This window comes from Tinamus guttatus, unplaced genomic scaffold (genome assembly GCF_059628265.1).
Source record: "Tinamus guttatus ecotype Peru unplaced genomic scaffold, ASM5962826v1 Tinamus_guttatus_pri_ptg000002l, whole genome shotgun sequence".
NCBI classification, from domain to species: Eukaryota; Metazoa; Chordata; class Aves; order Tinamiformes; family Tinamidae; genus Tinamus; species Tinamus guttatus.
In genome coordinates, this window is record NW_028288536.1 from 1,461,233 (window position 1) to 1,485,993 (window position 24,761).

Here is a 24,761-nt window from a genome sequence, read left to right on the forward strand (position 1 = left end):
CTGTGAATAATGCCCTGCCGTGTCTTACAGCTTAGCTAGGAATGTTTTCAGCTTCTCATTTCTTCTCTTTGAACTGCATTTATATGATCAGGTGTCAGCTTAGTTGGGTGACAGTGATTTATTCTTCAGAAACACATGAAAAATGCCCTCTTTCAGGGAAGGCTCTTCCTTTATAAGGGTGAAAAGAGGTTGGATTCATTTTAAGCAGCTGCTGAAAAAATATTTCAAAATCTAGAAGTAGGCATGCCTGCAAAAGCTGAATCCTGTAAAAGCATGGGGTGCAAAAAGTAAATATTACAGATGCCTTGAAATAAATGACAGTTGTAGTAGCAGAGTTAATTACTGCTGGCAAATTTCCCTTCCCTTTTTCTACTGGCTAAACACAGTGTAGATTACTTTTAAGAAAATTCACACAGCACATCAGAATGCCAGTAGGTGCTTGCTGAGGTAATGGGTAAATCTGTAAAATCCAGGTTTCCCTTGTGAATGTGATAAAATTATGTGAAAGCTCTGTTAGGACACTGACTGTACAGTAATTACTTCAAAGTCCAATTAATTAGTGTAAGTTTCATATGAATCTGACTGAAAGGTCAAATTCATATTGTGAATTTTACTTAACTGTGAATTTTACTTAATTGAGAATTTTACGATTTTACTTGGACTACTTTCAGTGGGCAGTGGAAAAAAAAAAAAAAGCTCAGTCCACTCTACTGCTTATTTCTGAAGGAATTACTTGGTCATGTAATTGAACAGTTGCAGGGAATGCACAAAAAAAAAAAAGAAGTTAACACTGTGCCTCCCAAAGTCCTGACTTGTGAATGCTTAACCATAGAAGGATAACCCTTTGAGACAGTTTTATTAAAGAGGATTTGTATTTTTTAAAGCATTGAAAGCTTCAGAGTTAAATTACTGTGTTTTGCTGTAATCCTCTGTTCTGTGGGACTGCTTGAGACCAGAATTGCTCCCACATCTTCCTTTAATAAATGTGTGTTTCGTGGGGGTGAAAAGTGTGTGTTGGCACATGGAGGTCTAAAAGTACTGTGCTAATGTGATAACAGTTTAACCTGTGGAAGGATGTTCACGTTTATTGCCTCTATAATTTAGACATAATGCGTGTGAACGGCACAGCCCACTTCTCTGACAAATATTGACATATTTTACTTAAAAATGAGGTGTAATTAGTAATGTGCATGAATCTAAAAGCATAATAATTATTCAAATACTTCTTAACTTTCACTGAAAAAGTGAAAACTTTTACAGTCAAGGCCACCCGTGTCCCTACCACATTCACTTCCTACTGACAGGTTTTTAGAATTTTTTTTTTTTTTGTACACATCTCAGAGTAAAGGACACCTCCCCCTGAGCAGACGCAGTCTTCTTAATAATAGGTCTGTTTTTCTGAAACACTTTTTGCAAATCACAAGTTGAAAACGCTGCCCAAGAATGTTGGGTAACTAAGAATACAGTAATAGCAACAGCGTGTCACTAATTTGCCACTTTGTCCACACAGCGAGGGAAAATGATAGATATATAATCTATTATAAAATCCTTTGGATCTTACTTTTCCCATATGAAGACAGCATTGGCAGCAAATAATTTCCTGTCCAGAAGCCAAATCCCTAGGACAGTTGGAAGGCACCGTGTTTTTATGATTTTATCCAAGGATGGACTATGGTAGGAAAAAAAGAAATGAAACCCTCTTCCCCGACTCAAAATATATTCACTGCCTGAACTTGTGTCTCATGTGCTGAAGAAGCAATACTGTTTTCAAGGATGTTACATTTGAGAAGTGTTACAGCTTATATGAAAAAGTATCAAAAGAAAAGGAAAAAAAATCTGATTATCACTGTGCTCAATTTTTGGAAAGTTGAAGAGATTGAACTAGGCTAAATTTCTCTGTTAGTACCCCATGATACTCGCTGAATAAAGACAGAACATCTTCAAAAGTCACTAGAGCTTCTGATTATTTTTAGAGGTTAGTAATAATATGTGTTCACAGATACTAATTTTACAAATGGATAAGTATAGAGCAGTATTAAAAGGTAAATAATGTAATGTTGCCTAAAAAAAGGTACATGAAGAAAATATAGAATGGATTTTGCAGTGTTCCAGTTGCATCTCATTTATTGTTGTTTAGTACAAAATGTAAATACCTTTCTCATGTGGCTGATCTGGAGGAAAGCAAGCGGTGCTGCTCTGTGGTAAAATAAGCAGACGAATCTTTTGTCCCTGCTCAGGTGGACCCCGAGGTTTTTGCTGCGCTGCCTGCTGAGTTGCAAGCAGAGCTGAAAGATGCCTATGATCAAAGGCAAAAGCAAGCAGAGCAGCAGCCCGCCAGCACCTTTGGTGAGTACACAGAGTTGTGCAGTGGTTTTGTGGGGGAGTTGTTTACTATTTGAAGAGACTGTTGCAACCCTAAATACAGTCTGGAAAATATAATGAATGTTTTTAGGAAGATCCTGCCGTAAATTGGATTCCAGTGTTTGCTTTTGATAGACTGTCAAATACGACTGGCTGTGGTCCCATTTTGCAAACAGATGCCTGGTGTTACTTAAACGAGTACTTAATTCAGTTCACTGGGACTGTGACACTAAACTTACCTGTGCCCATATGTTTGCAGAATGACATCTAAACTTGGTATATCTCATGGTTTAAGTACCTTGGTTAAGCAGGTATTAGTGTCCCCTTGGTTCATATAGCAGCAGTATGAGTTTCAGGGAAATGGAAATGGAACACAACTCACCACAGATGGAAGTCTGGTAGTCAGCTGTCTCTAGTCTGGGCTGACTAACCAGGTCTCCTTTTTATAACCAGCAGGAAGAGATCAAATAAATCTCCCTCTGAAAGTGCTTGTCACAAAATAGGTTGGAAATGTCACTGATTTAATTCCATGCAATTATTATCATGCATTATTATAATCAAATCTTGATTTCAGTCCGTGGTCTAGTGCAGATACATTGGAGTCTGATGGAACGAAGAAGAAAGAGTCTAGGGGAGGAGAGGACTTTGTGGGTGATGACCATCTTAGCCAGTACGAGGTGGGACCCTGCTGTAAGGTGAAGCAGTTGTCAGGCAGAGCTCAGTTCCTAGCATCTGCTCACACTCAGGAGCTGAAGTGTTTGGTATTAAAAGGCTTGTGAGCAGTCGTGTGTCCTCTGAGTACGCTGATGTCTAGCAGTGCTTTTCAGTACTCTGAACAGTGCCCATCTCTGGAATGACATGTGTGTAAGCTGCCCTGTCTGGGTTAGCTTTTACCAGTTAATACGGAGATCTTTATGGAAGAACCTCCCTTTTAATATAAAAATACTACTTTGAAATGTATCAACCACTGTATATTCCTTTGTTTTTCAGCATCAAAAAACCCTTTAGTTCACCTGAAGCATGCAACAATGAAAAGTAAGAAAAAAAATCGGAAAAAAAATCCAGCTAGTCCTTTAAAAACGGTTCAGAGTCCTTTGAAAAACAAACTCCTTGGTAGCCCTGCAAAAAACATGCCAACTACATCTGGAAGCCCACAGAAGCTCCTAGATGGTTTCTTGAAACAGGAAGGAGCAACTGCACAGGTAATTTTAATCCTCACACCAGCTTCTGGTAAAACTATTTCCATTTCTTTAGTCTTAGTCTTAGACTGAATGCACCTGATGTCTTTACCAGATGAAACCAGCTCCCACTTCCCAGTATTGCAGAATATTGTATCTGTGTACACATCTCATGAATCAGATGTATGCACACACGTATAAATGCATATATATGCTCTATATGTGTGTGTGTACGTAGATAAAGACGAGATGCTAAAATGCCTGTCAGACTGAGTGCTGTCGGTCCTTGTGTTGGCAGCAGTCGGCAGCGGTTCCGTCCACTTCAGATTCTCCAGGGCCGGCGGCTCTGCCGGCCGAGCGGCCCGGCTCGGTGCGGCCCCCAGCACCCAACCTGGCGGGAGCTGTTGAGTTCAACGACGTGAAGACGCTGCTCAAAGAGTGGATTACAACCATTTCAGGTAGGGCATATCCCGCCTGTGATGGCCTCATGTGCGCCGCAGGAAAACTATTTTTTTAGCAAAGCATTTGTACTCTTTCTTCCTTCCTCCTTTGGTCTTTTCCTTTCAGGTGTTTTTTTTTTTTTTTTTTCTTTCCACAGTAATCTTGAAGCCTTACAGTATAGGAGTAACTGGATTCCTCCCACTCAGTTGTTACTCTTTGTTTTTGCCAGCTCCTGGTCATGTTTCATGTTTAGCCTTGTGAAAATCTACCTCAGCCCATTTGTTGGGGCCTTCTCTTATGCCTTGATGCTACTTTTATGGAAAGTTTCCCTATTCTGTCAAATAAAGCGCAACTATTAAGGTGAAAACTACAAAGAGGGAATTCCTCCGTTTATAGAGGTATCATTTTAGAGGGAAATGATTACAAGTTTTCCAAAAATAGCTCCCAGAAACATGCTAGGATGAAGTGCAGTTTAGCTATTGTTAAATTGTGATTTGAATTTTAGTGTAATGTCAAACAATTAGCAATGCCTTAGCACTGTGGAAAATATAACCTGATAGCTTCTTAATATCCTGGGTATTACCATTCGCCTAAGAGTTTTGAAACAACTAATCCATTCTGAATCTCTTTTCTCTTTGGTTAATATTAGCTGTGCTGACATTCGTTCTTACAGAGAGGGAAGAAAACAGCAGCTCCATAAGCCTCGTATCCCAGGAGCTGCAGCCCTTTATGTGCAGGACTCCTCCTGCTGCAGGGGCAGCTGTGGGGGTGCAGCCACCGCCACATCAGCCCGGGGTTGCGAACGTGCAGATTTGCTTTGCGTTCCGCATAGAGAAAAATGGTCTTTTTTTCCTTCTCTTTCAACAGATCCCATGGAGGAAGACATTCTGCAGGTTGTGAAGTATTGTACTGATCTAATAGAAGAAAAGGATTTGGAAAAGCTAGACCTGGTTGTTAAGTACATGAAAAGGTAGCTGAATTACTGGCGTTTGTGACATTTAGACTGTTTTTGTTAGAGCCTGTTTCTGTTCTGTGCTCAGTGTGAGGCTAGAAACCTGCTAAACATTGCACAGATGGGTGTAAATTATTCAAGGCCAAATCTTATTCAAAAACGTAATTAAAAAAAGAAGCTGGCCAGGCAATATAGGTAATTGGTAAAAAAAAATAGTGGTAGTAATTAAGTAATTGTGTTGTTTGCTACAAAGCCTTGTGTTTCCAGACAAAGGTACATAGTTCTTCTGTTATGGTTGTCCCTTCATCCTTTTTTCATTCATTTGGTTCATGACACCTTTTATCTTTCCTTTGTTTCATTTGGTTTCAGCTCTGTTGCTGTCTCCAGGTCCTAATCCCTGTCTCACCTCTCCAACCTATCCTTAAAAGCTATTTTTATTGCTTATTTATTGTGCTCCTGTTACTCTTCCCATGAGTCAGGAGGCGCAAGTTCTACTGACTTGCTTACTGATACATAACTGTGTAGCTCCCCGTTTTGTGTCTCCTAAATGTGAAGAATGTGTGTTTCATGGAAACTAATCAACACTCAGAAGACTGTAGCAGTGCAAAATCTTTGTTACGTGTTTGTCTCATGGGATGACGTTAGGCCTCAGGGAATGAGGAGCACACAGTGCAGTTAAAGTCTTGTTGGCTGGCGCATGGCGGATGCCTGCTGCTCTGCCCAGGAAAAGCCCTGTCTAATTCTGACCTCTGTCCAAGTGACTGCAGCGAGGACAGCGGGGCCCTGCCGATCCTTGTTGCGAGGGCAGGATGCAGGGCAGGAGTCAGGCCTTGTGCTGTTAGCTGTGTGAAAGTGGCATTGGGTTAGCCAAAAACGTGTGTCGGTGCCCTCCGTTCTCCTGGGGGAGCTTCCTTGGGCCTGAACCTTTCACTGGCCACTGGGAGCAGCAGAAGGATAGAGGGTAACTCCGAGCTGGCGTGAATGGTAGAGGGTAACTCAGAGCTCTCCCATGTCAGTGGGACACAGGGTCTAGTTCGCTGCAGCAGGACACGACACAGGGCCCCCGAACCTGCTGTTCACACGTGTTACCCAGCTCTGAGAGCTGGGGGAGCAGATGCAGTGTGGGCGTCCCTGGGCGAGGGAGGGATCCGAGGCATCATTACCACAAACAAACCAAGTCACAGTTATAGTGAGATGCTGCGATCTCCTTTTCCGATACAGGAGTTGGAACTTACTGTCAGAGCTGTTTCTGTAATAGTAACTTTTGTTTTCCCTCTTCTTCCTCTATCCCTGCAGGTTAATGCAATCGTCAGTAGAATCAGTTTGGAATATGGCATTCGACTTCATTCTTGACAATGTTCAGGTAGTTTTACAACAAACTTACGGAAGCACATTGAAAGTTATCTGAACTTGTAGTGAGGAGCTTGGTGAGAGCCTGGAGCTCTCTGCTAGCTGTGCCATAAGTGCTTGTGAGGTATTTGCAAAGTGCATGATAGTAAAGCCCTGAGTTTTTATAATTTCAGATTTCTTTTTCAACAACAAAGTGTTTTGTACATTTCTTTTCAGAAAGTGCCAAATTTGTCAGTATTGCATGTAAATAATTGTGTTAAAATTCTTTTATTGTAGTATAGAATCTATTTACAAAATGTTTGTTTATAAAGTTTTATGGATTTTTACAGTGAAGTGTTTACAGTTGTTTAATAAAGAACTGTATGTATATTTTTGTACTCATTCTATTTTGTCATGCTTCAGTTTGAATATAGCTGACCCCGTTCATTAAAGCTCTAGCTTGGACTCCTTTACTCGGTTCCGCACGATGCCGCTGTCTCGACGGTTGCAGGAGCTGCTGCTCTGTGTTCTTCTGCCTGCGCTCGCTTCTCTCTCCCTGCCTTGAGCCAAGGGGGCCTTGCCTCACTCTGTCTTGTTCTTACTCCTGCAACAGCAGCCGTGCCCGGTGGAATTGCTCCCGGTGATCCCAGCCCTGTGCCAGCCGGGCCCAGGGCTCTCAAGGGAGCTGTGGAGAGAGAGAGGCCCACAGAGCCCAGAGCTCCTAGAAGAAAACAAACCTTCAAAACATTTTTACAGATCATGTTATTTGCATTAATTTGCCTGAGTTTCCATCCATTACAGCTTTGGTCTTCCATGGCACTTTGACTACTACTTTTGGGAGTGCTTGGCTTGTGTGTATGGCTGGACACTAGCCCGCTCGCAGCTCCCATGGAGGAGAGGTCCTTGCTGAAATTGTTGCGTGTGGGAGCTGCTGGTTTCAGAGGCAGAGCGGTGGTTGGGCGATTGCTACTCCAGTCTTGATCGAAACGGGCATTGCTCTTGAGGCGGAGGAGTGGAGAAGAGCTCCCAAAGGACAGGGCGAAGCTGCAGGCTGCTCAGCCTGGAGCAGCAGGTGCTTGGGAAGGGGCTAGCAGGGATTGATGAGGGGCCTCGCACATGGCATAGAGGGGAGAGCAGGGCAGGTGGCTGCCTGGTAGCCGGGCTCACGCACCGCAGCTCCATAGGCGCCAGGGCTGTCCATGGACACAGCGGTGCCCCAGGGTTGCTCAGTGCTTCCCGCGTGGCCAACAGGAGCGACCCCCTCCCATAGTGGCCCCTGGTACCACCTGCAGGAGCAGGGGCTGCCGGCCCTTCTGGCAGCACCGCCCCGCTGCAGCCTGGGGCAGAGGGACCCTCGGGATGTCCAGCAAGGGGACAAACCCAGGAAAGGGCAGGTGGAGGCTATGCAGCAGGACTGCTGCTTCACCACCCGCTGCTTCCAGCGCTCTGCTCTTTTATCCCCTTCTTTCTTGGAACCTTCCTGCAAGGCGGCTGGGAAAGCTGCTGCACAGCAGCTGCAAAGAGGCTTCCAGGCCTGTTTACCTCAGCCAGAGCACCCTTCCCTCCTTAGCAAAACAATACAGTACAACCACATGAGTTGATATCTCTGTTCTTAACTTAAGAACTCCTTTTATTAGTGTAGCTTTCACAATTGCATAGTTTGCAAAAATAAATTGTAACAATTTAGTGCAGTCTCCTCACTTTGACACTCAAGATCATTATAGTCTAAAGTCACTGACAGGCCCAGTGATGTGAATTTGTACCACACACAAACCATAGTGAAAAGGTCCTTTTCAAGTGTATGTTTTAAGTCTAACACCATTCTTGGTAAATTTAAACTCCATTGCCAAAAGAGGCTACAGTCACAAAGCAATTGTGAGAGAAGCTGTACAATCCAGATCAATGCAAGGGGTTTTTTTTTTTTTGAACAAAAATATCTGCACAATACAAAGCCTGATCAGTTCCAAATGCTTATTAGAGGTTATTTTTTATAAGTATTTTAAATGTGAAAAGTTTCAACTACATGAAAAATCATTATGTTTTAGTTCAGACTGTGCTTTTCAAAAGCAGTTGTTTGGCTCTTCAAGACACAAGTTTCAAATTACCCCTACTTAAAGACAGATCCAGCTGGGTCCCCAAGGGAAGGAAAGGTAGGAAAACACTAGAATTTGACTGAGTTTTGGTTGTCACAGCCACCATTAGCCCAACGCCTTTCACACTGGTGCAGCCCCAGGTGGGCAGCAACCCCTGAGGTGACACTGCAGCTTCTGAAACAAACTATGAAACAACTGGGCTACTCCGACCATCTCCTTTATTTGCTCTGCATTATAATGATTACAGGTCGACTTCCATGAACTGTACAAGCAATAAAAGGCGGCCAACTATGCTTTACATCATTGTTTCACACGAAGCAAATACAGAAATATCCAATTGCCTAATTCTCTATTTAAAAAAATTTCTAGAGGCACAAAGCAGAAGAATGTTGGAAAAGAGAGTTCAAGGGAAGAGGTATGCATAAATAAAGAAGTACTTCTTACATCAAAAATGTCCCAAGAATCACAAAGTCTGCAGAAGCTTGGTTAATCAAATACTGCAGTACTGATTTAATCAGTATAAAAGTGAAAGAGCTTCAGTTCTGTAATAAAAATTCAATTTATTTTCTTTTGGAGGGAGGAAGAGGTGGAAGGAAGGAGTCAGAGAAGGAAGGGCAAACTTTAAAACAGCAGCCAGTAGTAGGAAGGGCAGTGGGAGAGGTGAACAGGCACATTGGAACTGTGGGAACATGTAAATTGACCACTGTCAAACCAGTGTAAATTTCTTGGTTTCTCATGGAAAACATTTTATCCACATATTTTCCTCTTAAACATAAATCCAACACTGTCTTTAATATAGGACTTTGTTGGTGACTTTTAGAACAGGAATAGGGAGTTTATTCCTGCCTTCCCATTGTTGTAAAAAGTTATCTAGATGATCTCAAACACTTTCTTCAGCTCCACAATAAGCTGCCAGTCGGACTTCTGCATCTCGTCCCGGAACCAGTCCTTCAGCGCGTCGATGGACTGGCGACTGATCTGCAAGACACGGGGCAGAGCCGTGAGGGCACCCGCAGGCACCAAGCGGGGCAGTTTTCGGTGAGCTAAGGTAGCCAGTTCCAGTAAAGAGGGGAAAGGTCAGCCCCCGCTCGTCTGCACCACGCATCTTGCAGCCCTTTCCTTCCCGCTCCTTTGCCCTCACCCCGCTGGCCAGGGGTGACTGCAGCAGCGCAGGCCCTCCCTGATGCCCCCTTGGCAGGGATGCGGGAGCTCGAGTTAGGAAGGGCCCCCTCCTGCTCCCCCCACACCCAGCACCTCAACAGCCCCTCACAAGCCCCAGTAAAGTGGCTCCATCCCCCTCCAGCGGGGCGACACAGGCTGAAACACCAGGGAGAACCACCACGATGCCCTGAGTGCTGGCTACGTCAGCAGGCAGGCAAGAAGCCAATTGGCCATTTACCCAGTCACCAGCATCTGTCATTATCTGTGTTTTCAGGCTTCACACAATGACCCCATCCCACACAAGCCCCTCGCAGAATGGGCATGGCCCTTACCTTACTGACGAGGATATCCGTTGCTTCAAAGTGTCGGCCGTACATCTTGGGCGACTCACCAGGAATGGGCTCTATTTTCACACACACTTCTTGGCCTTTCTTGGCAACATCCACTGGCTTGTGGTTGATTTCAATACTTGTAACTATTCCAATTTCAACGAACTGTAACACAAGGAAGAAGCTGCAATGCACATAAGCCAAACCCACGCGCGCTCCCTTCCCTTCGCTCCCCCCGTTCACACAGGCCAACCCGTTTGTAGGGCAGGGCAGGAAGCAGCAGCACAAACCCCGCCACGAGCCCCGCGTGCCGGTGGCTCCGGCAGCCCAGCGCACCCACGGGAAGAGCCGCAGGCAGCGCTCGCACTCACGTTTTTGCTGGGCACGCACATGGGGGTGCCCTGCTTCACCTGGCCCGCCTCCACGACGACACCCATCACTATCGGATCTCGCGAGTTGAAAATGAACTGCGGGAGGATTTTCATCTTGCAGGGGAACACTGCTATGTGCCTGGGGGGAGACACAGAGGAGGCATGTGGAGACAGCCAGGGCAGCAGCATCGCTGGTTCTACCTTCCCTCACGCTCCTCTGGGGCATTTATCCCAGCAGTGTCACTTGGGAAAAATGGGGCAGGAAAACCCTCTCAACCTTGTTAACTCTCATTGATACTTGATCTTTATGAGCTACAGGGAATAATAATTGAGCAGGGCTGGCACGAATTTTATGTTGATGAAGGGCTTGGGCAGCCAACTAAGACCAAAATCAAAGGAGCAGTAATTAAAGCACAACTAGACTCTGAGACCAGCATGGGAATAGAAGCACTGTTGCCAGAGCCCATGTCAGTGCCTCCACTCAACATTGCGTAGCTAGGATTAAAAAAACAAAACTAACTCAATTTGGGATGAGGAAAAAACTTTTCTCAGGACCAACTGGTAACACAGCTTCCGTCAACTCAGTCTTGGATCCCTGCAAGTCCTTAATGACAGCAGATTGATATTTCTGCAGTCAGAATTAAGCCCTGTGCACTGGCAGCACACAAATAGGGAACAGAACCCAAACACTTTCAGTGTTATTTTCCTAACATCACAAGACTAACCCATCTGTCAAAAGAGGGATAAGAAACTAAGCTCACAGCAAATCTTAATAAGAAGGTTCTACATTATGTGATAGTTCAAAACACTATAGGGTTTTTCCACAACTCTCATCCTAATAAACTTAACCCCAGCTGGCAATAACTAAAGTAGAACTACACAATTCCTGGCAGTTACAAATTTCTTGTCCTATGCTCTTCTTCCTTTCCTTCCTTCCCATCAGAACTGCATGCTAAATAAAAACATGGAAACAAAGTAAAATGCAATTTCATTTAGAAATAAAACAATTAAGAGGTAATTTGGAAAGCATCCAAATGAAGATGACTCATACTTACTTGAACTCCTCTTGTTTCTGCTTTTTGTAGTCTTGTCTGTATTTTGTGAAGGCATCAAATAAGTGATAAATTATTTCAGCACTAAAAATCCGAACTCCTAAGCTATCAGCCATTTCCTGGGCATCACGCTCAATCCTTACGTCAAAGGCCAGAATTACTGCATATCTGCATGTAAGAGAGCCAAACAGTCCATCAGACAGACCATTAAGAGGCAGCCTAAGAAGGGAGTCTACTATGCATTTACCAACAAAGTTACTTACTGAGGGTCATGCTCCAGCATAACTGATGCTTTCATAACATCTTTTTTATGGACAGGACCTATGTTAATCCCTGCATACTGTTGAGAAAGAAAGCCACACAAATCAGGTGTTCATTATTCTAAGAGGAAACAGCTATAAACCAAAAGCAAGAACATCAGCACTAGATACAGCATAAGGTACTTACTGGCACTTCTGATGTTTTAAGAAATTCAAGTAGAGCTTCTAAAGAGCCTAAGGTAGAAGCCTGGACATAAACACCTTTCTCTTCTAATTTGATTGCATTCAGTGTTTGCTTCAGTTCGTGTATTAGTTCATCCTGCAGAAGAGAAAGCAAACCTTAGTTCTACTGCTGTGATGCCCCAGTGAAGCACAGCACTGCTCTGTTCATGAGTGGAGGCTGCAGTAGGGCCATGCCGCTTGCAACGCACTGCTGCTAATTTCAGACACCAGAAAAGCCTCTGCTGAGCCCGAACCAGCCGAGCACTTTGCAAGGGGGCCATCACCTAACACGAAGCAGATGCTCCTCCTGAAGTCAGTAATGTTTCTCTGCAGACCACAAGCTGTCCTGCAGCCCAGGCAGGCGTTGGCAGGGAGGAGGACTGACCGCGGTGCAGACACCCAAAGCCTCGGCTGCAGGCGGTCAGCGCCCGTCGTGCTGCAACACGGGCATGAGAGCAACAGGGCCACCCTGCTGCTCACAGGGCAGTTAAAGACCCAGCTCAGCTCATGCCTCTTAACCCAAACACTCCTCCTTTTCTTCTGACAGCTGAACCAATGCTCACCTTTATTACACACACAAATGCCTGCTGCTACTGTACTGCATACACATGCACCCAGGCAAGCCTCTACTTGGTGGACTTGAAAGATTAATCTTCCTTCAGAGTAAAAGGCAATTAGACAACCCAGTGCTGCCTGCTTAAACTGAACTAACACCGACTCAAGAATGTTCACAAGGACTTCTCTCTTTTTAAATTAACATTTTGACTTGGGCAAACAGGAGCATCTTGCCTGAATTTTGGTTTAAGGCAGCTGCATTTTTTATGTCATTCTGATAGGGTAAGTCATAAAAGAAATGTCACAGGAAGAGCTGTGCAATTAGCTTTTCCAATTCTGATGGTTTGAAAAACTCCACTGACATATATTAACTTAAAATGTATCAGTTGCTGCTAATATCAAATCAGTAATCAACAAATAATAAAACTGCATTCTCCATATGCAGACAAGATGTCAAGAATGTGCTAAGAATCGAGATACCACAAGTGTCACCACACTAACATTTCGTATGGACACAGAGCTACAATCTGTTATTTTAACAGTTTTTAAAAGCTAAATAAGTTATTTGCATAGTGAACTCTCACCATTTGAATGAACTTTAATACTGAAATAAGACACTTGAACTGAGCATGATAATCATCCTCACAGAGCTGACGAGAGTTTTACGCACTAAAGAGCACCTCACCTTGAGGACTGGGACTTCATCCTCTTTATAAGCCACAAGCAATGGCAAACCAGCCAGTGTTTTCTCCAAGTCTTTCCCGAGAATCTTCACACCTTGGGCAGCAACCACCTCTTTGTGCTTTTCATACTGATTCTGTAAAGAAGACAACACCAGCTAAGTGCTCACGCAGAACAGAGTGGTTAAATCTGCCCCTGGCCAGCATGGCACAGACCTCGATGGCACAGCCCAGCAGCTCCCATCTGCCCACCTTTAAATAGTGCTACTACACCTGCCCATTATATTTTCAGTTTTATCATCACAACATGAGGCTTTTGGTTCCGATTTTGCCTTAATGTCAATATGCCACCCAGTTTCCATACCTTAACTCGCAGCTCCTTCATGGGAGGAGGCAAGAGAAGACCTCTGATCTGAGTCACAATAGGGCCTTCTACCCCAGGAACTATAATGGTGTCTCCTTCTTTCAAGCGACCGTTAATCAAAATAACATCTATGGTCGTGCCCATACCAGGCAGTGCTTTAACCTAAACGAAGCGGGGAAAAAAAAAAAAAAAAAAAAAAAAGTTACTCCTTTCATCACTTTATAGGCACCTCCTTAGCCAGGGAGGTGGCGGGGGTGAGGCTTCTAAGCGAATTTCAGAGCGCGGCTGCTGAGTTACCTCCATGACTTGAGCTCTCAGCTCCTGACACTCAGCCAGCCTCTTGGTCAGCATGGTTTGCGTCAGTTCTACAAGCAGAGCTATGAGGCTTCCCATGCCATCCCCTGTGTGAGCAGAGGTAGGTACAAGAGAGACAAAAGTGCGGGGATCCTTATTCTCATAAAACAAGGCAGCGTTCAAGCCCTAGAATCAGGAGCGATAGTTCCAGGGGGAGGGAATAAAAAAATAAATAAATAAATCAGTATGTTGAGTCCCAGCCAATTACGATTGCATTTTAGAAATTCCAATTTAAAAAAAAAAAAAAAAATCCTATGTTACCAACAACATACTACGGAACATGCAGTCTCTACCCACACCTGGGAGCGCTACAGGATAAATCTACAAAGTTACATTTGACTTCTGTTGGTGACATACAACAATGGCCAGAAGTTCCCTGAGCTGATGTGTTTCATGTCCTGCCAGTGTCTAAAGGAAAGAGACGGATGGGCTCCTCTCTGGCACTTCCCAAAGAGGAAAAGAACAGGGACAGAAAACTTGATCTGTTATTGTGACTCCATGACCACACACAGCATTTAGCTGGTACTTTTCCCCAAACTAGCATTCCAAAGAATACCGCAGTTTAAAAAAAAAAAAAAAAAAAAAAAAAAAAAAAGTTTGCCAAAGTTCCTTTGATCCTGCAGGGTGTTTGTAAAGCAGGTGTCCAAATTGCCTTCATGAATGCTTTTGTGAACAGACAAGCTTGAAGATTCCCACTTACCTGTTTTGCAAATTCCACTATGATAGCTTTTGCACGTTCCTCAAATTCATCTTTTGTATTCTTTTTCTGCTTCTTTAAAGTGACAGCTACATCTGTATCTGGACTTTTTTTCCAGTCATATAACCTATCAATCTTGAAAATACAATAATATGTCATCTTTTATACTTGCTGAAGGGCATCTTTAGGTTTACAACACTTATTTGCAAGAAACACTTAACCAGAAAGAGCTATTCTATCCTTTTGCTCTACCCAGGAGTTAAATCTCTATTTGCTTTAACTGCAGTATTTTCCTAGCCACATACATACAACATTGGATAACAATGTTGGACAGTGTTTTTTGAGCAACATAACTTTAAGCTTTTAAAAATTCAAACTGTATTAATGTGAATTCAGTTGGAAGCATTTTATGTACATTTATGTACATGTAAGATGAAGCAAGTTTAGAAGAAAGATTAATTCATAATTCCACAAGGGGCTTTCTTTTTCTTTTTTTTTTCCACCTGAAAAGTGACACCACTATTTTTAAAGATCTTCTGAAGCTTGCTGGTAAGAACTGGAACCTTTCTTATGCTGCAACCGAGAACACAAAGTGGTGTTTAACACACACACGACTACATACTTTAGAGAGAAATCACTGAGTAAGTTTTCAAAGCAGGTCAGACTTAGTCCAAGAATCTACATTTGCTTAATTCAAATTCCTAGTTAGCAACCTTTCACAATATTCTCAAGCTTCACTATACTGCAATATACACATATCTAAATTAACACAAGTTAAACATCACAACATTTGCTGTGTAGCTCAAGATCATATATTTAAAAGACAGATGAAGACCTAGACATGTGACAGAACTAACATGAAAAGCAAAAACTTTTGGCAATTTAATCTTTGGGTCACTGTAAGCCTAAACAGCTTTCTATCCAATAGCTTTTTAAAAAGCAGATATTTTCAGTAACAAGATAATAATTTTATCTGTTCCAGCACCTTCAGCCTTAATACTTACTTCATTTTTGAAAGTCACTACCCACTACTTGTGAATAGCCTCTTACCAGTACATTAGGCAACACCCAGAGTCACTGGACACAAATAGTTTCCTTAATAGAATTCATGTAAGTCATGACAAAACAAACAGCTCTGCAACAACAGTATCTCATGCATAAGCACCAAGACTGAAGAATATATAGTTCTACTCTCTAATACTCCAAAGACTGAAATACTTCTGTGATCAAAAGCAACTGTATTACTGTGACATAAGCCTAAACACCAGCCTAGCTTCCATTCATGAACCCACAAGTATCACTATCTAAAGTAGGTGTTTTAAATGAAGCTTGTCTTTCAATTTTATGAACCGAAAACATAGTTTCACACAAATCCATCTAAATAGCTCTGAGGAGAGAGAAAAAAAAAAAAAAAAAAAAAAAAAAAAAGATATAGCTTATAGAAGTGTGAACCATAGACTCAAATCATAGGAATAAGACAAGACAAAGTTATCAGGGAGAATTGAAGAAAGATCTGCGAAACTCTCATAAGCCATAAAATTATTGGGCAGAGGTGTCAGAAAGGCATCAGAAAGAATCCAAGAACAGCAGCTTCAAAATAATTCGAGTTTGTGGAAAAAACAAAGCTGACAAATGCTAAACATGCTGTTAGAGAGGTCTGAAAAATTATCTTACCTTGTTGAGAGCTACTATAAAGGGGCATTTCTTGGATTTCAGCAGGTTTATCGATTCAATTGTCTGTGGCTCCAAACCATGCATGATGTCAACTACAAGAATGGCAATATCGCAAAGCGAGCTTCCTCGATTTCTTAGATTGCTGTGGCATTAGGAAAATTGTTATTTAGCAATAGAACATTAAGAAAAAAAAATGTTAAACTTGTTTTGACCAACAAAAAGTAAAAACAGATCAAGTGGTTATTAGAAAACTACATACCAATAAAATACCCAAATCATATCAAGTTTACATTCCATTTAACAGAACATTTGAGTTCTTGTAGGTAAAAATAAGAGAATGCTACTGTTCTCCAAATAGTTTTCCTGTTGTTGTATGTTTTTTACCATCCAGGATACATTCTGATTTGTTCTAAGAATATTTCAATGAAAGAGGGGGTACCAAATTTGAATGAGAAACTACTATTCGGTTACTTCAGCACTTCAAGATCACCAGACACATGCAGAACACAACAAAAGCTGGCTAGCCAATGAAGAGTTATCCGTGATAAGGTGGCAAGAAACTCACAGCACATTAACAGGTGCCCTACGACTTGGCATTTTGAATTTTTAAAACAGTGTTATGTTTTAAGAAAGTCGCATCAAAGACAACTTAACACTTCTGTTCAGGTATTCCACCAGAACTACCTGGGTAAATACCCACACATATTATGGTTTAAACTGAGAAGTTGATCTAGTAACTTGCTTGCATGTTGTCGATGTTTCAGACAGCACAGGAAGCAGGTGATTTTTGCTATTCAAAAATCTGTAGCCTTAAGAACTCCATGACCTTAACTGGGACACTGTAGACTGAAGGCTACAATAGAAGCTTTAATTTTTTAAACCAGTGCATTTATAGTGACTTCTGAGATGCTCACATTTTCTTTTCCAACCAGTTTTCTGACTGTCTTTACTTTCACACTACTTAGAAGTTATTTACGTGGTTTCCTTTTCCTCTAATATTCATGGTTCAGTTGTCATGAAGACATTTACACCTCTACTTTTGATTTTATTAAGTGAGAAGAAACACAGTGGATTAGGCAAATACCTAATACTTTGTTAGAATGCATGTAGACACTTTAAACATCATTTCTGAAGAAGAGAGTATTGAAAGAGTGAACATTACCTGAAAGACTCATGTCCTGGAGTGTCAATGATCAGCATTCCTGGAATTTTTATGTTCTCTCTGTCAAACTAACATTTCCAAATATTAGCCATCTTGGAAAGATTACACAATGGAAAAAAAAAACCCTTCAGAGCTCAGGGTTTTAGCGACAGCACTCACTTCAAAGATCCAGACACATATTTTAAGCAGGTCTAGCACCTTCTGTCAGTCAAATTAGGCAAAGCTCATTTCAATACAAAATACTAACGTGATGCAGCACAATTCACTGGATTTCAGGTTGCCATATGCTTAACTAAGAGCATCTGTAAGATGAGGGAGCCCATCGAGAGGAAAAACAAACAAACAAAAAAACCCACACACCCACATACACAGTTCAGTGCAGTGAGAGTTATCATACTTGTCTTGAACATTTACTCCCCTCAAATGATCTTGCAGTTTTAAGTAATTGAATAAAATCTTAAGAAATGCACTACAGAACTGAGAGGCAGCTCTCTGTACAGGTTTTAAGATGGCTGTTGCTGCAACCTCCTCATTACACTCAGTAACAGCCAATGTTCTGGGCAAACCTCCCTCATTAAACATTTCCTCTGCAGTTGACTGACTAGTTTTGTAATTACAAAATTCTTAAGTTATGAGTAATATTCCTGTCCCTTGAAAACAACCAGCACTGCTAAGGTTTTTGGACACTTATTGCAAGCAGATAGAGTATCTAAAAGAAGCAACACAAAATAGTTATTTCTGTATCACAATAAAATTCAAATAGACTCAATTTCAGTTCCCCCAGCTAAAGTTAAGATGATAAACTAAAGTACTGAGAAATAAGCGGTCCATTAGTATACTGTCCAAAACGGGGTAAAGAGCAGGTGTGTGTTTTTGCTGAAGAAACAGCAATGCATCAATTGAAACCAGCATCAGCTACATATATTAAAATAAAAAAGATGAACCTCCTCTTTAGGCAGGAGTGAGAAAAGAGATAAGAGTTAAATAAATAAAGCACCCATCCACAAATTAACTCCAATATTGGAGATAAGGCGGGGGAAGGCATCTACCATTGCCAGCACAAATCTTACAAGGCCTAAGTATCAATTAAATATATTTTTAAAAAGCAGTATTTAAAGTGCTATAAAACTTACATTTTTCACCATCTTTGTTTGCTCATTAATAGCTTCAAGGGGAACGTTAGTTGCCCCGATCTGCTGTGTGATACCACCAGCCTCACTGTCCTGGACATGGGTATGTCGAAGCTAGAGACAGAGAGAGCATAAAGAGCTGAATTCAAAGATAACAAAAATACTTGCACACAAGAGGCTATTTATAGTCATACCAGATGACACTATTTTCAGTAAAAACTGCATAAGCATGGACAAAAACATATCTGCATCTTACCTTATCTAAAATTTTCGTCTTGCCTGTGTCGACATGCCCCAGGACACAGATAACTGGTGCTCTGAGCTTCTCAGTGTTCATATTCTTGCTGTTTTCAGCTCGACGCTTCTACAGAAATAAATTTTAATATTGAAAGTAAAGCTCTTGACCTCTCAAGCCGATTACACATGCAAAACAGAGTTAATTTGGGGACTTCAGTTTTCAAGGTGAATCAAGCAAAGGTAATTGACAAAAAAAAAAAAAAACAAAAAAAAAAAACAACACAGGCAAGAAAAACCTAAATACAGTTCATTAGTAGGCTAAGTTATTACATACACTAACATGTACTTTTAACGGTGCATTTTGAACAGCATCTTAGTACAGAAAAGAGAAAGTTTACAACCACAAAAAGGAATTATGTATTTTTAAAACTGAAATATCTATAAAGAGTTAAAGGGTACTTTTTTGGCAGAAGCAACACTTAAATATTCTATCTGCAATGAAGGCCTCTAAAGCAAGATACTTTGGATTCAGAGAGGGGAGAAAAAAGGGCAGGGCAGTAAATAAGATAAGACCATTTTATGGACCTGTCTAAATACTAGTCATGACACGGCTACCATTTTGACAGATTTAATGAGACTTTCTCTGAACAGTGAAGGTTGAAATATATTATTTTATATATATATATAAAATATAATGTAATATATATAATATATTATACAGTGCAAGAGTATTGGCCCCATAAAGCCAACTCCTAGTACCTCAATTCTCCGTTTGGCTTTATCGTAGGCACGCTCCTCCTTAGTGCGGTCATCGTCAGAGTCGTACTCGGAATCGGAGCTAATCTCTTTGCTAGGCTTCTTCTCCATAGACTGTTTTCCAATAGCTTGGGAATCTGCCTCTCTCTCATCTGAGGTCTTTTCATCCTCATCGTCGCTCCCTTCACTTTCTCCTTCTTCGGATTCTTCACTCTCCTCTTCTTCCTCCTCCTCATCTTCTTCCTCCTCATCCTCCTCCTCATCCAGTTCATTTTGTTCTTTGACTTCTATGTGGACAGGTTTGCTTTCTAGGAAAGAAAATAAATAAAACCTGAAGTAATTTTTTTAATTGTATTCAGATTTGTCAGGAGGGGGCAACAAAACAAACAAAAAAAGGCTATTATATAAGATTGAGAAATGTGATCAGGTTCCCGTATTTTTCAGATTTCTATATCAAGTGTTTCATGGCTAGACCTGCCAACTTAAGTGTTTAAAATCTGTGCAGGCAGAGCAAGACTGGGAGAGGAAAGGAACAGGGATAGGATCGGCCATTTTCATATAATCAGAAAAGTAAAAAGGTGTCCTTTAAAATCCCGTGCACTTTATAATGGAATGAATTCACTAACACACTTCAGCATAGAAATAACACTACAAAGTCACAATATGCATTCAGTGAATTGCGGATCATGAAAGCACATTTAAAGATAAAAAGAATCCAAATTTCTGATTCTTACAGTTACTCCTGTATCTTTAAAAGCCTTATCTTTAGGTTTTTTTTAACAGGTTAGAAAAGACTTATATCTTCCAGAATAATTATTCAGTAAACAAAAATAATTAAAAGTAGTATTTTTTGCAAGTACATTTACACTAAACATAACCTGAGGAGTTGCCAGGACGCATGCTGCTCTTAGTTATCTTCCCCTGCTACACTGGAAGTCTATCAGCTTAGCAATACACTAAGTCTAAACCCCAAGGAGGTTCTTTTCTGCAGTGCATTGGCTGCTCATTCACATCTGATCAGTCTGTGGGATGTGACACTGGTAGCAACAGACTAAAATGGATTTTCAGGAACATGAGCAGTCCTTACTAGCCAAGGTAGAACAAGCCAGCATTGCAGGAATACCCTCCTCTGCAGGACATATACATATACAGAGGAGCAAACTTGAAAGCACAGGTACTAAAGGTGGGGTTGAGCAGGCCAGAATACATCAAAACTAGTTTCTGATCTTTAGAAATAATTAAGCTAAATCATGGAAGGACTAAATACAGTAACCAACTCCCATTCAGGGAGATTAACAGCAGCACTGCTCCCTCTACCACCAGAACTTATCCGAGAAGCTACCCCCACGTGCTTGCCAAGCTCTAACTCTTGGGATTCCCCAAAATCCTAGTAGTGGTTTAAACATTTCTAGAGAGGATTTTTACTGCTGTAAATCAAACAAACAACAATAAAACTCCAAGTGACTTAGTTTATCTGGTAAGTACAATTCTAAAGAATCCTTTTCATTAGAATCATAGAATCATAGAATGCTTAGGGTTGGAAGGGACCTCTAGAGATCATCTAGTCCAACCCCCCTGCACACGCAGGGACACCTAGAGCACGTGGAACAGGACTGCATCCAAGCGGGTTTTGAAGATCTCCAGAGAAGGAGACTCCACAACCTCTCTGGGCAGCCTGTTCCAGGGCTCTGGCACCCTCACTGTTAAGAAATTTTTCCTTAAGTTCCTATGGAATTTTTGGTGTTTCAGTTTCCGGCCATTTCCTCTAGTCCTATCAGTGGCCACCACTGAAAAGAGACCATCACCGTCCTCTGCACTCCCTCCTTTGAGGTATTCATATACACTGATTAGATCCCCTCTCAGCCTTCTCTTCTCCAGGCTGAACAGGCCCAGCTCCCTCAGCCTCTCCTCATAGGGCAGATGTTCCAGGCCCCTGATCATCCTTGTAGCCCTGCGCTGGACTCTCTCCAGCAGCTCCACATCCCTCTTGTACTGTGGAGCCCAGAACTGGACACAATACTCCAGATATGGCCTCACCAGGCCTGAGTAGAGGGGCAGGATCACCTCCCTCGACCTGCTGGAGATGCTCTTCTTAATGCACCCCAGGATCCCATTGGCCTTCTTGGCCACAAGGGCACACTGCTGCCTCATGGTCAACTTATCATCCACCATGACACCCAGGTCTTTCTCCACAGAGCTGCTCTCCAGAAGGTCGGTCCCCAGCCTGTACTGGTGTCTGGGGTTATTCCTTCCCAGGTGCAGAACCTTGCACTTGGCCTTGTTGAATTGCATGAGGTTTTTCACCGCCCAGTTGTCCAGTCTGTCCAGGTCCCTCTGGATGGCAGCGCAGCCCTCTGGGGTATTGGCTACTCCTCCCAGTTTCGTGTCATCAGCAAACTTGCTGAGGGAGCACTCTGTGCCTTCATCCAGGTCATTGATGAATAAATTGAACAGGACTGGACCAAGGACTGACCCCTGGGGGACCCCGCTAGCTACAGGCCTCCAACTAGACTCTGCACCGCTGATCACCACTCTCTGGGCCCTGCCATCCAGCCAGTTCCTAATCCAAAATGGAGACACCGCTGGGATACGAACCCAGGATCTCCTGTTTACCAAACAGGAGAGTTTCTGAAAGTTTTTCCTTTAAGAAGATGAGGTGCATATATCCCTTTCTACCACACTTGCTTCATCACTCATTCAACTTAGCAAAGCGGAAGAATTATAGTATTTTCTCCAGCAATGACTCAGTTCAAAAGATCTATTAATCATTGGTATTTACATGCTCACCTTTCTCCTCGTCTTCATCACTAACCATAGCTTCCCAGTCATCCAAACCTGCATCTTCTGTTTCTTCTTCTTCTTCCTTTTCTTCTGAAACTGCAAAATCCGAAATTAAATTAAGTAAAAAGGAAACAGCCCTGCAACATACAAATCTTTTAGAAATCCCCATCCTTTGGCTTACCCACAACTGCAACTTTTAAGCTTGCTCGTACCATAAATCTAACTTAACTCTCCAACTTCTCAAATAAAAAAAAATCCTGACAGATAAGCAGGGAAGGGGGAGGGGAAAAAAAAAAAATCCAAAATGTCAGAGCAGTCTTCACTAATGCTGCATACTTAAAAAATAACCTTCACTTCTCTCCACAAAGTCTTCTAACTCTAGTATGCCTAGCAAAACTTATTTTTGGAAGACATAACTAAACTACTATAGATCCAGTTCCTGTGTGCATATCTGACAGGCATCTGCTCAATAAACATCAGAAATTTCTACAAAAAACACATGCCTTGAAAGGAGCTGCCCAGTTAACAGCTAGTCATGCATAACAAACAGAGAACCAGTAAGAGAGTTTGTTTGCAGTATTAATTTCAGTTAGGAGGAAAGCAGTTAAGCATTAAGACTACATGTGCCTTAACACAATTATATGGCACTCTGAATTCCAGAAGCACTGAAATATTAATTCCCTCCGAACTCAGACATCTGAAGAGACTGCAGCTATTAAGAGATGAATTGAAAAAACAAACTTTCAGTCTTCTCCAAAAGAGGCATTAAACAGCATATGTGGTGCAGTACATGGCAAGTCATGAAATTTCAGCTATTTGAAACCAACAGGAGGAATAAATACCAGACTGCTAGAAGACTAAATCAGAACTAGCATTCTGCCAGACAGCCCTTCTCTTTCATGGCAACAGAATCATTCTTTCAAGAAAGAAGCCAACTAGAAGTGACATATATATTCAACATATGAATATTTTGGCATATTCAGCTGGAAGCCTTGTCAGTACTTGTCTAACTTAAGAATAAAAGGGAAAAACTGAAAAGGATTGTCCTGGCTAAGGAAGCAGAAGTCCAGGATGCTATTTTGCCAACACAAGTGCTGTTCACAGATAATTAGGAAAGCAAGGGTCACACACCAGGCTGAAAAGTCTTATTTTCACAAGCCAGTCAATATTCACTGCATTCAGCACTTGTGAGTGCAAAACCCACTAAATACAGAAAAACATCACTGAAGATTGCAGCACAGGTACCAAAAGGGGCAGGGAGAATGTGCCACATCTGGCAGTTAACAAAATAGACTTCTAAAAAGCAAATGAGAAGTGAAGGGAGCTGATCATAAGACACTGAATGTTCTTACATGCCACAGCTGCCTGAACTAATTGAAGACTAGAGTATACTCAGAATATGGGGCATTTACAGTTTCTCATCCTGAAGCTTTGTGCCTTTTTATGCCATGAAATTCCATCAGTTCCTCAAGCAGGAAAAGTAGCATTACCTTGACTAAGGACAGCCACTCAGCCCCATTCAATAAGATACAGGGTATCAAAAAAAAGTTATTTGCCACTCCATACCACCACACAACAGCCTTCCCATATGCTCGAAGTTGAACAATGTTACTACTGACCTGGTTCTACTGGAAGAGGAGTCTCTTCTTTTATTGGTGTTTCTAGTTCTACAGCATCTTCAGCTGGGGAAGTTGCCTCCACAGTTTCTGAAATTGCAAGAAAGCAAATTAACTCCTACATTCTCTCAACTGAAACTCACCTAGTTAGAAATTGGATGTGAAGTTATACAGCTATTTTTAAGTTGTACTGGTACAAGGAAACTAACCAAAATTAACCAAACAACCACCTACTGATCTAAAACACAGTTAACTTCTTGGAAGAAAACTATTTCTCAAATAGACACCACGCTTTAAATAGACGAAGTCCATCAATGTCCAAAAGAATTGCCATTACTTCTGAACACAATATTCTGTGGGTTTTGTTTTTTTTTTTCTTCCCCAAAAGAGCTGAAATACTGATTCAAGTAATTATTTTTTAAACCAATTAAGGTCTTGGTGAAAAAGCCACTCTATCACAAGAAAACCATGAAATACAAGAGTCAAAAAAATACTGACACACTCAATCAATTCAAACTATGCCTAACTAGTATGAAAAAAAACAAAGTTTAAGTCTTTAGTTCTGATTTAAGTTTTAGCTTAAGGGTGTTGGGTTTTTGTTTTGTTTGTTTTCAACTAAAAAGTTCCTTGTGGTCCTGGAAACTGAAAACTATTCTCTCGATAGGGCACAAGCAAAACAGCTTTCTCCAACTTAAAAAACAAAAACGACACCAACCCCCTTTCATCCAGGGGTATCAGCTTAGATTTAATAACAAGTCATTGTTATTTACACTTTATTGTACTTACTTTACATAAGCACAAAAAACATGCATCCTCACATTCCTAATACTGCTACATTTTACAAATTCTAAAAACAAACTAGACTAGAAAAAACGTAATGGTCAAGTACACTGTAAAACAAAGGATTAAACACCAAGCAGCCTTCAAAACATCTCTGTGATCTTAATACATGAGCACTTGCATTGGTAGAGATGGGGAGACAGAACTTGCAGGCACTCTGACATGC

At 41.6% G+C, this 24,761-nt stretch overlaps 2 protein-coding genes across 6 annotated transcripts in view; one reads left to right on the forward strand and one right to left on the reverse strand.

Moving 5' to 3' along the window:
* The window catches only part of REV1 (REV1 DNA directed polymerase), a 55,470-nt gene extending 48,821 nt beyond the window's left edge, over positions 1-6,649 (forward strand). For 3 of the 5 annotated variants that reach the window (XM_088519409.1, XM_088540122.1, XM_088540185.1), the window contains 5 exons: positions 2,238-2,346; positions 3,352-3,563; positions 3,838-3,997; positions 4,848-4,950; positions 6,229-6,649. In XM_088519409.1, the coding sequence (XP_088375535.1) occupies positions 2,238-2,346; positions 3,352-3,563; positions 3,838-3,997; positions 4,848-4,950; positions 6,229-6,340 (696 nt within the window). In that variant the 3' untranslated portion in view covers positions 6,341-6,649. The remainder of the gene's footprint in view (positions 1-2,237; positions 2,347-3,351; positions 3,564-3,837; positions 3,998-4,847; positions 4,951-6,228) is intronic. The other 2 variants (XM_010222657.2, XM_010222658.2) reach the window with 1 other exon arrangement.
* A 1,908-nt stretch (positions 6,650-8,557) lies between these two features.
* EIF5B (eukaryotic translation initiation factor 5B) overlaps positions 8,558-24,761 on the reverse strand; it is a 33,101-nt gene continuing 16,897 nt past the window's right edge. Inside the window, exons 8-24 of the mRNA XM_088520220.1 lie at positions 23,759-23,845; positions 22,146-22,229; positions 19,362-19,666; positions 18,622-18,729; positions 18,369-18,479; positions 17,236-17,303; positions 16,074-16,215; positions 14,403-14,534; positions 13,646-13,828; positions 13,349-13,510; positions 12,990-13,121; positions 11,715-11,846; positions 11,531-11,607; positions 11,271-11,435; positions 10,216-10,354; positions 9,848-10,009; positions 8,558-9,332 (exon numbers count right to left, since the gene is read on the reverse strand). Coding sequence (XP_088376346.1) covers positions 9,225-9,332; positions 9,848-10,009; positions 10,216-10,354; positions 11,271-11,435; positions 11,531-11,607; positions 11,715-11,846; positions 12,990-13,121; positions 13,349-13,510; positions 13,646-13,828; positions 14,403-14,534; positions 16,074-16,215; positions 17,236-17,303; positions 18,369-18,479; positions 18,622-18,729; positions 19,362-19,666; positions 22,146-22,229; positions 23,759-23,845 — 2,297 coding nt within the window. The 3' untranslated portion in view covers positions 8,558-9,224. The remainder of the gene's footprint in view (positions 9,333-9,847; positions 10,010-10,215; positions 10,355-11,270; positions 11,436-11,530; positions 11,608-11,714; positions 11,847-12,989; positions 13,122-13,348; positions 13,511-13,645; positions 13,829-14,402; positions 14,535-16,073; positions 16,216-17,235; positions 17,304-18,368; positions 18,480-18,621; positions 18,730-19,361; positions 19,667-22,145; positions 22,230-23,758; positions 23,846-24,761) is intronic.